The sequence below is a fragment of the Bombina bombina genome, chromosome 2 (genome assembly GCF_027579735.1).
Source record: "Bombina bombina isolate aBomBom1 chromosome 2, aBomBom1.pri, whole genome shotgun sequence".
NCBI classification, from domain to species: domain Eukaryota; kingdom Metazoa; phylum Chordata; class Amphibia; order Anura; family Bombinatoridae; genus Bombina; species Bombina bombina.
This window is the reverse complement of record NC_069500.1, coordinates 1,000,584,721-1,000,597,712: the sequence shown is the minus strand read 5'-3', so window position 1 is coordinate 1,000,597,712 and position 12,992 is coordinate 1,000,584,721. Positions and strand designations below refer to the sequence as shown.

At 38.4% G+C, this 12,992-nt stretch overlaps 1 protein-coding gene across 2 annotated transcripts in view; it reads right to left on the bottom strand.

Annotated features, from left to right (window-relative positions):
• Positions 1-9,375: 9,375 nt before the first annotated feature.
• Positions 9,376-12,992, bottom strand: part of AP1AR (adaptor related protein complex 1 associated regulatory protein) — a 190,039-nt gene continuing 186,422 nt past the window's right edge. For both annotated transcript variants that reach the window (XM_053703552.1, XM_053703553.1), the window contains 2 exons: positions 10,929-11,057; positions 9,376-10,595 (listed from right to left, as the gene is read on the bottom strand). In XM_053703552.1, the coding sequence (XP_053559527.1) occupies positions 10,354-10,595; positions 10,929-11,057 (371 nt within the window). In that variant the 3' untranslated portion in view covers positions 9,376-10,353. The remainder of the gene's footprint in view (positions 10,596-10,928; positions 11,058-12,992) is intronic.

Below are 12,992 nucleotides of genomic sequence, written 5' to 3'. Positions count from 1 at the left end.
ATTCTTGTGGATAGTAATTTGGCATACAATTTAATATCAATATTTATTAGCGATATGGGACGGTAATTAGTTACTTTATTCGGGGGTTTACCCGGTTTGGGTATCACTGATATTGTAGCTTCTAGTAATGTCGATGGGAGTAGGGTACTCTGGTCGATAGTGGTATACATCTCCAAGAGATGGGGACAAAGAAGGGATTTGAAGAGGTGGTAAAACTTAGGAGTGAACCCATCTGGGCCGGGGGCTTTTCCCTGTGGCAGGTCCCTAATGGCTAGTAGTAACTCTTGTAGGGTGAATTGCTTGTCAAGAATTTCAATATCGGTATTTGATAACCTAGGGAGCTGGGTCTGCTCTAGATAAGTGTTTATTCGTTGACATTTATCTTCTAAACTTAAAGAGGCAAGATTGTACAAAGAAGTGTAGTATTGTGCGAACTGACTAGCAATTTCAGTATTATTAGAATGGACATTTCCAGTGGGGTCTGTAATCTTGGTGATATAGGTTTTGTACCTCTTTTTACGTAGAGACCTCGCTAGTAGGCGCCCGGCCTTATTGCTTTCAATAAAGAACTTTGACTCGGAGGTGATTGCTCTCATGTGTGCAATTTGTATTAAGTATTGGTTTAAAGCTTCTTTGGCCAGTTGTGATCTCTCCAGTAGCAGCTGCGACTGAGGATTTCTTTTTAATGCTTTTTCACAATTATTAAACTCTAAAGTTAGAGACGTAAATTGAGCTGTATGCTGTTTACGTTGTCTATGTGTATGGCCCATAATCACCCCCCTTATGAAACATTTATATGCCTCCTAATTGGTGATTGCAGAAGTTTCTAAGTGATTATTAAAAGAAAAATATTCAGTAGTTTTCTCTGCTACATCGGTGACTATTAAGGGGTCTAAGAGAATCTGATCATTTAATTTCCAACGTTGCTGGGAGCCTGGCCTAGAGGTCCAAAAAAAGGTAGAGCATACCATGCTATGGTCTGACCATTTGGTATGATACAGTCTAGAGTCAACAAGGGAGGTGAGCATACTCTGTTCGCAGAGGACGTAGTCAATACGTGTGTAAGTGCGCTGTGGGTTTGAAAAAAAAGGAAAAATCTTTCGTGGATGGGTGGGTAGTTCTCCAGGTGTCGAAAAGAGGGATAGAGCAAATTGCCTGCCAGTTGGCTCTTATCTGAAAATTCCTAATATAGGACCTGCCTGATGATGTATCTAACGTGGGATTAACTGGGAAGTTAAGATCGCCTCCTAAGAAAATAGGGCCCTTTGATATATCAATTATCTGATTAATCACCTTACGAAAAAAGGGAGGTTTAGGACAGTTTGAAGCATAAATATTAGCTAATGTTATGGGTTTGCCAAAGTATAGCCCTACTAAAATTAGAAAACGGCCATCTTTATCCAGGTATTTATTAAGTAGCTCAAAAGATGTGCCTTTTCTAAAGGATATGCAAACCCCATTATGTCTAGTTGGGCTGGAGCACAATAAATGCTGGTCGTAATATAGCTTCGAGAGGGAGGGTTCATTAGATTTTTTAAAGTGAGTCTCTTGTATCATAATGATATCAATTCTCTTCTTGTAAAAATCATGGAAGGCTACTGAGTGCTTTTGTGAAGAGAGGTAAACTTTAACATTTTGCGTAGCAAGTCTAAACTGACTGGGTTGCTGTGGTGCTGACATGTGTAAATTAATGGTATTGTATAGATGAAGGGAAACCAAGGTGTGCTGATCAGTTATGTCGTGTGTATAGTAGTTGTGATATCAGAGAGTACAAATATATAAAACCAAAATATATAACTTTTAAACAAGTTAACAGAACCAACTGTGATAACTGTGTTGGAAAATACTCTGAAACAGTATAGAGTAGAGGGAATAAGGAAGGAAGCAGGAAGGGGAGGAAGGGAGAGAGGATAAGATAGATGTGGAAAGTAGGTGGTACTGTAACGGTAGTCCTCCTCCTGAGGAAGTTAAGAGTACAGGGGAAAAGGAATTAAAGAAACAGATAGCTAGTCAAGAAGCTAAGAGAGGGAGAGAGAAAAGAAGGGGGGAAAGTACGGCCCGGCGGGGCCACCCCAACAGACCAATTGTTGTCAGGCGTTGACTCAAGACCAGAGCCAATGCAAACATAAAGTTTAAACATGAAAACATTAAACATTAAACATCAAAACATTAAATCATGAAAAAACAAACATTTTCGAGGAGCAACTTGTGTTTTACAAGCGAAAGTCTTGTTAAGTTCGAGAGAAATAAGCGTCATCAGAATAAATTCTGCGGTGTAGTAATATGCATATTAGGTAATACAAAGAGTCAAAATGAGATGCGAACAAATACTCACACTTAGGTACCAGTTCACGAAGTAACAGTTACAGTAGTGTCCAACTGAATTGTAGGAGCTGTACAAATCTTCTTCTACTGCTGCTTGCTAATGACTTCAGACCAGAGTCGCCTTTGCGGTTTTGGCAAAGGTGTTGAGGGTTTGGAGAGCATGGGGGCAATACCATCAGGAGTTGGAATATCCAAAAGTTGACAAAAGTCATTAATATCCCCCGTGGAGAAGCATTCGAAGCGCTTGCCATTCTTGACTATTTGTATGGATACTGGAAAGCCCCACCTATAGGGGATTTTTAGTGAGCACAGATGGGCAGTGAAGGGCGCAAATTCTTTTCTCAATGAAAGCGTTCTGGCCGACAGATCTTGGAAAATATGAATTTTCGCGCCTTGGTAAAAGAATGTAGGCTGTGATCTTGCCATCTGGAATATTTTCTCACTGTCCCTGTAACTCGAGAAGCACACAATTATGTCTCTTGGGGGCTGGTTATCACTTGGTTTGGGTCTAAGAGACCTGTGCGCCCTTTCAATGGGTATAACATCAATCACTCTCTGATTGGAGATGGCTAGGGACTGAAAGAGATTCTGCAGATGTTCTGATATGTCTTCACTCTTCACAGATTCAGGGACACAGCGTATACGGAGGTTGGTCCTCCTTGTTCTGTTTTCAATATCGTCAATTTTATTCTCTAGATCAGAGATCTGCTGTTGCTGACTTTCTATAGTACGTGACATCTCAGATACATCTCTGGTAATCTCCTCACTATGATCCTCAAGGGATTCGACTCTGCACCAAAATCATTTATATCTTTTTTCAGTGCAGCACACTCAGCTTTAACCTGATTTATAAGGGCCTCCATTGCTTTGAGTGTAACTGGACCCTCTTCAGTATGATGCTGTATGTGAGAGGGGGAGGCTGCTGTCTGGACAGTATCAGGGTTATCTGACAATTCCTCCTCATCACTGCAGGCCTGAGGTTGTTCAGGTTTTTTCTTTTTTAGATCAGAGCTTTTAAAGAAGGCATTTACTGATCCAGAAACTGTAGTGGTCTTTAGGGCCTTATCACCCTTGATGTTTCTGCGCTGCGCCATCTTGATGAAGTAGGTGCAGGCCTGTACCCCTTACAATATAAAAATCTATAGTGTTACAGGTATGTTCTTGAAAAGACACTTAAGTTGGAGTATATTTTGCTTTATGTCAATAAATCAATACATAGTCCCTCTGTTATTTAGTGTACGTAACACATCGTGCCCCAGAAGTGAGTTGAGTTATCTTTGCATTAAAAGCTTGGGGCGTTTTTGGGCCTTCACTAACTTTAGGGCATATTGGAGAGGGATGTTATAACATTATTCAGTGTCTTTCAGACTCCACTGTCCCAGTGTGATGCATCTTACCCTGATCCTGTGTTAATCCTGCATACCTCCAAATAATCCTCCTAAATGGGAGCAGGGGTCCTTCAGAGAACTATGTCTATCTTCGTCCGGCGTTCGCCTCCACACTGCTAGAGCAGGCTTTAGATGCGGCCTCTTTACAGACCGGGAGCAAAACAGCTGATCCGCCGTGAACACGGCTCTGAAAAACAATCCGGCGGTCCCCGGGTTCTCCTCTTATGTGTTGCAGCTGCATTCAGACATCTCCGATCTGCAATTGTCTGTCTGAGGGAAAGCCCCGCCGCCGCCGTTTCAGGAGCTCTAACTGGTGCGGCCATTCAGCACGCCCGCACGCTCCGCCCCGAGGAACACCATTTTTATATCTATAGTGCTTACTGAGTATCCCTCCCCAGTTAGGGAAAAATGTCAGCCTGTTCTGATGTAACAAGTCTCCCCAGAAACAAATGACTGAACATACCTCAATGCTGCTTGTAGCATGACACGGTTCTCCACACTGAAGATATTTCTTTACACTACCTTCAACTGCTCAGTGGAAAACCAACCGGATCTTAGATAATTTTTGCTAAGATCATTAGCATCAGGGCAGAAAAATAAGATGTCTCCACTCCTCCTAGGGATTAAGTGACTGATGATTTCTCCCTGAGAAAAATAGTACTCACTGGCACCATTTTAAAATAAAAAACTTCTTGATTGAAGAAACTAAACTAACACCTCACTTTACCTCTTCCTATCACTAACACAGGCAAAGAGAATGACTGGAGGTGGAGGGAAGGGAGGAGCTATATATGCAGCTCTGCTGTGGTGCTCTTTGCCACTTCCTGCTGGCAGGAGGTTAAATCCCACAAGTAAGGATGAAATCCGTGGACTCGTCATATCTTGTAAAAGAAATAACATTTATTAACAGGTCATGTTTAAAAACAGACAAGTAGTCAAGTGACAAAATTGAGGTAAGGGCACCTCTGGCTGGCAAGCTTACGCTTTTCGGTATAGAGCCGTAATCATAGCATATGGAAGCCAGCCAGGTGTAAATTATATACACAAATTGCACCAATATTATTGGTTAAAATTTGTAGAGTTTTAAGAACAACACGCCCGGTGTGTTTTAACCCTTTGTATACAGGAGAGAACAAAACATACAATTTTATATGTGTATATAGGCCATGGAAAAGTGTATATAAACATGCATATATGAATACTTTGTATATCCTCAAACAAACTCACTAGAGCAATCTACGAATGTACACAACTATATAGTATACTATTATATGTGTGTATGCTGTATTTACCCTATATGCTTAGTCCACAAAATCAAAGGGACATGGGGTAATTAACCCCTCCTAATTAAAGCGTAGAACTTGGAAATATAGCAACATAGAAATTTATATACGTAACCTATGAAGTACATGCACAAATAGGAACATCACTCTACCAAAAATGTATATATATAATATATAAATATATATAATTGATACAGAGGAAATGACAAAAAGGCCAATGCACATATATATATATATTATACAACGCAACGATGAACTATGACCGGATTAATTCAATACCGTGTGCATATGTGCACTGATGGCCAGGATGTACAGGCCACTAATGTATGTCAATATGTATAATATACAAAGTCGCCATAATAGAGGCTCAACATGGAGGAGGGAAACTAATATTGTGAATCAATATTAATGTTACTTTAGTATCATACGATAAGATTCATAGTATGTAGTCAAATGACATCTATCCTACAGATATTATGTAAAAGTGGATGTATACAAATGTGCAAGAGAGGGACGCTGTGGAAAATACACCAAGAAAAGTAAGGGGAGATAAATCCTTACTCCCAATAGTTAATGAGATCAAACGCAGAGTTGAGTACCTGTTTCTAGCTTGAAAATCCACAGCATCTCTCTTTTGCATGAAATAACATCCTTATTGTCCTCTCTCTTGGGGCGAGGTATCATGTCTAAAGACTTGTCTTGCTTTTCCTGGCAGCCTATACTGTGTGACTGGGCAATATGGTACACAAGAGGGGTGGTAGCCTTACCCACCCTGATGGTTGACGGGTGCTCACTAACCCTGGACCTTATATCTCTTTTAGTGAGCCCTACATACTGCTTACCACGTTTGGTGCAGGTAATGGAGTATATAACATATGTTGATGTACAATTTAGACAAAAATTCATCTCATATACCCTGCCAGTTATGGTAGAATGAAATTGGTCTGACATAATCAGGTATTCACAAGCTCCACATCTAGAGCTACCACATCTGTATGAGCCTTTGCTAGTAAGCCAGGCACTGCCCTGAGTAGTGGGTGTCTTAAGAACAGTAGGAGACAGGACATTACCCAATGTCTGGTTTCTGCGGTATGAGCATCTTATCCCCTCCTAAACACAATGATGTCCTGGCCATCAGTGCACATATGCACACGGCATTGAATAAATCCGGTCATAGTTGATCGTTGCGTTATATATATCATGCATTGGCCTTTTTGTAATTTCCTCTATATCAATTATATATATATATATATATATATAATTGTACTTCATAGGTCACGTATATGAATTTCTATGTTGCTATATTTCCAAGTTCTATGCTTTAATTAGGAGGGATTAATTACCCCATGTCCCTTTGATTTTGTAGACTAAGCATATAGGGTACAGCATACACACATATATAATAGTATACTATATAGTTGTGTACATTCGTAGACTGCTCTAGTGAGTTTGCTTGAGGATATACAAAGTATTCATATATGCATACTTATATACACTTTTCCATGGCCTATATACATATATAAAATTGTATATTTTGTTCTCTCCTGTATACAAAGGGTTGAAACACAGTGGGCGTGTTTTTAAAATTCTAAAGATTTTAACCAATAATATTGCTGCAATTTGTGTATATAATGTACACCTGTGGCTGGCTTCCATATGCTATGATTACGGCTCTATGCCGAAACACGTAAGCTTGCCAGCCAGAGGTGCCCTTACCTCAATTTTGTCACTTGACTACTTTTTAAACACGACCTGTTAAGTTATTTCGTATCTTCTTTGGGAGAGAACTGGAACATAAACACAGCTTGTTTTCAGCAAAAAAAAAACAATCCATTAAAACCTTCAAGCAAGCCTTTTACTTGAACCTGGAAGAGCAGAAAGCAAAATAAAATCCTTTTTCCAGTGCAGCTTTTCATAAATCTACAGAAAGAAGAAAACAGCATTTCAGCTAGGAAACAAACATATCTTTTTCTCCCCCCTCTTTGTTAACCTGTCTAGCTGACCTACACTCTGAATAGCCAACATTTACTAACACATGTAGTTTTTCATGGGACTGTAGACAACAGCTGCCCTGTCTAAAACATTAATTAGCCAGGAAGAGGAGGATTAAAATTCATGCCAGCATTTAAGTTAAAGTAAATTTCTTGTAACTACTAGATTTTCTGTATTAACATGTCAACTAAGTTTGATTTAACACTTTGTTGCAATTGTTTTTCAATAGCAAAACTACACTTGACTTCTGTGAAGGAGACAATGCAGACTTGTCAATGGAGTAGACACAGCTAGTCAGTTTGTTAGCAATTATCTCTCCTGAAGCCAATTAGGGACAGATATGTGGCAAAATTAGGCTTCAGATATCTGCAGTGTGCACTTCAAATTCTCAAAACTGGAAAAAAAGTTCAGAGTTAAAGGAAAGAGGTAAACATACACTATATGGTCCAGAGTATGTAGACACCCCTACTAATTATAGAGGTCAGGTCTTTTCAGTCACATCCATTGGTAGAGTGCAAAAAATCCAGCACATAGCCATGCAATATCTATAGACAACCATTGGCAGTACAACAGGTTGTGCTGGAGAGTATAGACTTTAAACATGGCATAGGATTCCAGTTTGCGAAAAGTTCTGTCCTACTAGATCTGCACCGGTCAACTGTAAGTGCTATTATTGTGGAGTGTCTAGGAGCAACAACCTAGACACAAAGTGGTAGGCCACAAACTCACACAGCAGAGCCGCTGAGTGATGAACCATGTAAAAATTGCTTATCCTCTGTTGCGTTACTGACTAAAGAGTTCTAAACTGCTGCTAAAAGCAAATTCAACACAAGAACTGTGCATCAGGAGCTTCATAAAATTGATTTTTAGCATCAACATGTTAAGCGTTGGCTAAAGTGGTGTAAAGAACACCGCCACTGGAGCAGTGGAAACATGTTTTCTGGAGTGATGAATCACACTTCACTTTATGGCAGTCTGATGAAAGAATCTGGGTGTGGCACATGCCAAGAGAATGCTACTTGCCAGAATGCACAGTGTCTACTGTAAAGATTGGTGGAAATGGTCTGGGGCTGTTTTTTCAGGGTTTGGGCTAGGTCCCTTAGTTTCAGTGAAGGGTCATCTTAATACTACATTATACAAAGACATTTTAGAAAATTGGGTGCTTCCAATTTTGTGGCAACAGTTTGAGGAAGGCCCATTCGTGTTCCAGCATGACTGTGCCCCTGTGCACAAAGTGAGGTCCATGAAGACATGAGGGCCAATTTACCAATGTCTGGCTATCATGATACGCTGTAGCGTATCATGTCCACCAGACATCGCTGAATGCCGAAAGCATATGCTGTCATCATTTAACATTGCACAAGCAGTTCTGGTGAACTGCTTGTGCAATGCCGCCCCCTGCAGATTCACGCCAATCGGCCGCTAGCATAGGGTGTCAATCAACCCGATCGTATAGGATCGGGCGGATTGATGTCCGCAGCCTCAGAGGCAGCGGACCAGTTAATGAGCAGCGGTCTTTAGACCGCTGCTTCATAACTGTTGTTTCTGGTGAGCCTGAAGGCTCGCACGGAAACAGGGGCATGAGGCCCTTGATAAATCGGCCCCATGGTTTGACGAGTTTAGGGTAAAGGAACAGGAGTTGCCTGCAGAGCACAGACCCCAACCCCATTAATGCCCTTGGGATTAAAAGGAACGCCTATTGCGAGACAGACTCACCCAACCTCAGTGCCTGACCTCACAAATGATCTTTTGGCTGAATGGGCACAAATTTCCAGAGATTTACTCTAAAAGCCTTTCCTGAAGAGTTTCAGCAAAAAGGGGGAAAATAAACTCCATATTAATGCCCACCGTTTTGGAAAGGGATGTCCAACAAGCTCATATAGGTGTAATGGTCTGGTGTCTACATACTTTTGGCCACATAGCACATATAATAAAAGTATATTGCAACATTTTTCCACTACACATTAGACATTTCAAGTTCTGAGAATTAGCAAAGCCTCAATTTTCAGAGCTACATTACATGAAAAGGGGGCACATTAAATAATGAAAGTATATTGCAAAGTTGTTGCATTAGGCATAAACATTTTATATAAAAATATCAAGGTGATTACTTGTCCCTTTAATCATTTAAAGGATGTAGAATCCCTTAAGAAAAATTGAAATAAAATAAAAAATGTACATTAAACAGAAAATAACATTATTTAACAGATAAAGAACAATTAAGAAGTAGAAGATTTTCTTCTGTTGGAGACCCAACTGACAATTTAAAATAAGCTGGAGATTCAGGTTTTGGTACTTCATGACCAGAACTATATTTGCAACTTTCCACATACAGTTTTTGTAATTTAAAATAAATAATGAAATAAAATAACCATATGAATCTGACGTTAGGCATTAATCAACAGACTAAAAAAATTTATTGGGCAGTTTACATTTCTTATACAGAGTTGTGTATTTTGTGTATGCTGGAGACTTACGTTAAAAGGTGCATTGCTTTTGCTTGTAGTGAATAATACATTTTACATTAAAAAATTTGATTTCCATCTCCTTATAATATCAGCTACAGGAAAATCAAATAAAGTAACTCAATTTCCATGAACTTTAAATGACGCCAGCTGTCCGTTGAGTGTTTCCATTTATTTACAGAGTACAGACTTCCATGCAATTGTAGAGAAAGCCTCAAACATATCTGCAAGAAGCATTCTTTACAACTGTACAACTATGAATATATTTTAAGAGAAAATAAGAAAAAGAACACATTTAGAAAAGGTGTTTAGCACATAAGTGAACACATTTCTGCAATCCATCATGTAATGTAAAAAAATTCTACACATACTCACACTTATTTTCATTAAAACAATTACTTGAAAAGCTTACAACTTGCATGAATTAAATAAAATAAAGAATACAAATGAGCTCAGATAAAAGAATGTGAAGTGCAAAACACATTTACAAAAATCTCAAGTTTTCAATTAGTGCATATAATTTATGATGAAGCGCATGTGCTCATGCGCGAAACGCGTAAGATTGGAGCTTACCTTGTATCAAGAAAGCCTGCTCCGCAATAAACCTGTTTATTGACACTTGGACTCAGCCTTCCTTCTTCCTCATCTCATATAATTTATTAGTGAAACTATTTATATGCAGAATATTCTACCTAATTTTCCCCCAAACAATATTTCATAAAAAATAAATGTAGTAGAAGAAAACAAAAACAATAAAAAATTGCACTTATTTTGGAAATCTTCCAGTTATAAATTTCTAAGTAAAGGCTCCAGAAAAAAAAATACATTCTTTATTTTAAATCCAGGGAGAAGAATATATAACAAGTTTGGTTATCGTTCATCAGAAGATCCTTGTTCCAACTACCTGTGTTGCTGTTCTGCAGAAAGTTCTGTGACTGGGTTTACAAACCCTGCATACTCTGAGTTGCCATTGTCATCCATCTCTGCACTAACAAAATCATTCTCCCATTCCAACCCATTTGAATCATCAGAGGCAGAGGCTGTTTGACTACCAGGATTCTTCCCACTGTATTTTAAGGCTGCTCGAAGAATGTCTTCTTCAGTCTTGGAGCGTTCTCGCATTGGGACCATCCTATTTATTCCTGGATCAGTAATAAAATGTAATATTAATACTACACAAACAGAAGTGATGAAAATAAAATATCGGAACTATGGATCACTCAAAATATCAGCCCTAGGACCCTTAGAATACTGTATAGACTTTTAGATCAAATGTATAGTTTATGCGCAATGTGTGTTTCAATTGTTCTGTGTAAGAAATACTTTCTAAAGTAAAAGTGGAGCTTTTTATAGTCCTATCACAGAATGGCTAATCTATGAAATAGAACTAAAAATACATTGCACATAAGAAAATCACAAGTAGACTTCAACCCACTAAAGTCACAAAAGCACTGATCTAAATAGCTAACACCAACCTTCTTCATCCTCCCATTCAAGATCCAAGGACGTGTTATCATCATTCCCACTAGTAGACTTTGTTTTAGTTGTTAGGTCACAGCTGCTCTCAGTATTCGGTGTCAAAATATTGGTGTCTGAAGAAAGCCCTGAAGCAAATACACACATTAGGTTTTATGTACAGATTTATATACATCTCATATGTTTAAAGTATTTTTATAACATTTATAGAAGTAAAATCTAAACTAGTCTATCTTATGTAAGCATAGTAGTTGTAATAAAAAGCTACTTCTAAAAAGGACAATAAGTAAAATGTATTAATTTGAAGGTGGAGGAGCCCTCAGGCAGAGAACCTGTCCGCCAGTTATTGCCACTTGCAAAATGTAACATAGTAACATAGTAGATAAGTTTGAAAAAAGACTGAAGTCCATCAAGTTCAACCTATACAAATATAAAATACTTACAAAAAGCTCCAGTTAAGCTTAAATAACCCCACTAAATCATATCCATGAATTTTGTTTATATACAGAAATGTATCCATACTATTTTAAATGTATCTAGGGTATTGGCATTCACTACCTCCTTTGGCAATTGTTTCCACGATTTTATTGCTCTTACAGTGAAAAAAACATTTAAATCTCCTTTCCTCCAACCTTAAATTGTGACCTCTTGTCAGAAACAATTTTATTGGAATAAACAGAGCTTCTGCCATCTCTGTATATGTGCCTTGAATATATTTATATAAAGTAATTATGTCACCTCTCAAGAGCCTTTTTTCTAAAGAAAACAGACCCAGTTTGGCTAGCTCTCCTCATAGGTTAAATTCGCCTATCCCCTTATTAGCTTTGTGGCCCTTCTCTGAACTTTTTCTAGTTCTGCAATATCTTTTTTTGCGATCGGTCCCCAGAATTGCACTCCATACTCAAGGTGAGGTCTTACCAGAGCTTTATATAGTGACAGAATTATGCTTTCCTCCCTTGAATCAATGCTACTTTTAATACATGCTAGTATCTTATTAGCATTTGAAGCGCTGCCCTGCATTGTGCACCCATCTTTAGCTTGTTACTCTATTACTACTCCCAAATCCATTTCCTCCTCTGTTTGGCTAAGTCTTGTCTCATTTAAAAAAATATGTTGCCTGCTTATTTTTACTTCTAAAATATAGAACCTTGCATTTTCCCATATTAAATCTCATTTTCCATTTACCTGCCCATACTACTAATTTTTTCAGATCCCTTTGCAATTAAAGTTCATCCTGCTCTGACCTAATGACCTTACTTAACTTAGTATCATCTGCAAAAATAGAGATGTTGCTATTTAATCCTTGCTCCAAGTCATTTATTAAAATATTAAAAAGAACAGGGTCCAGTACTGATCCCTGGGAGACTCCACTGATTACCTTTGTCCAATCGGAGTATGATCCATTTACTACTACTACCCATTGCTCCCTATCTTTTATCCAGTTATTTATCCATGAGCTAACATTTTCAGCTATTCCCAGTCCCTTAATTTTGTGCATTAATCTCTCATTAATCTCTCATGTGGCACTGTATCAAATGCCTTTGCAAAATCTAAGTATATCACATCAACTAATTCCCCTTTATCTATATTTTTACTTACTTCCTCGTAGAATCTAATTAGATTAGTTTGACATGATCTATTTTTCCTAAAACCATGCTAATTAGAACTCATAATCTTGTTTACACGAATATGCTCATCAATATAATCCCTTATAATCCCTTCAAATATCTTCCCCACTATTGATGTCAGACTAACTGGTCTATAGCTTCCTGGATCATCCCTGCTTCCCTTTTTGAAGAGTGGCACCACATCAGCTTTACGCCAATCCTGGGGTACCATGCCTGAGGATAATGAGTCTTAAAAAATTAAGAGTAGAGGTTTGTCTATAACAGTGCTAAATTCCCTTAAAACCCTTAGGTGTATTCCATCTGGGCCTGGAGTTTTATTTACCTTAATATTATCCAGTTTTTTCCTGATATCCTCTAAACATAACCCAGTTAATTGTATGGACTGGCATGTTCTATTTTGTTCCAAAGTATCATCCAATGATTCCTCTCTTGTGT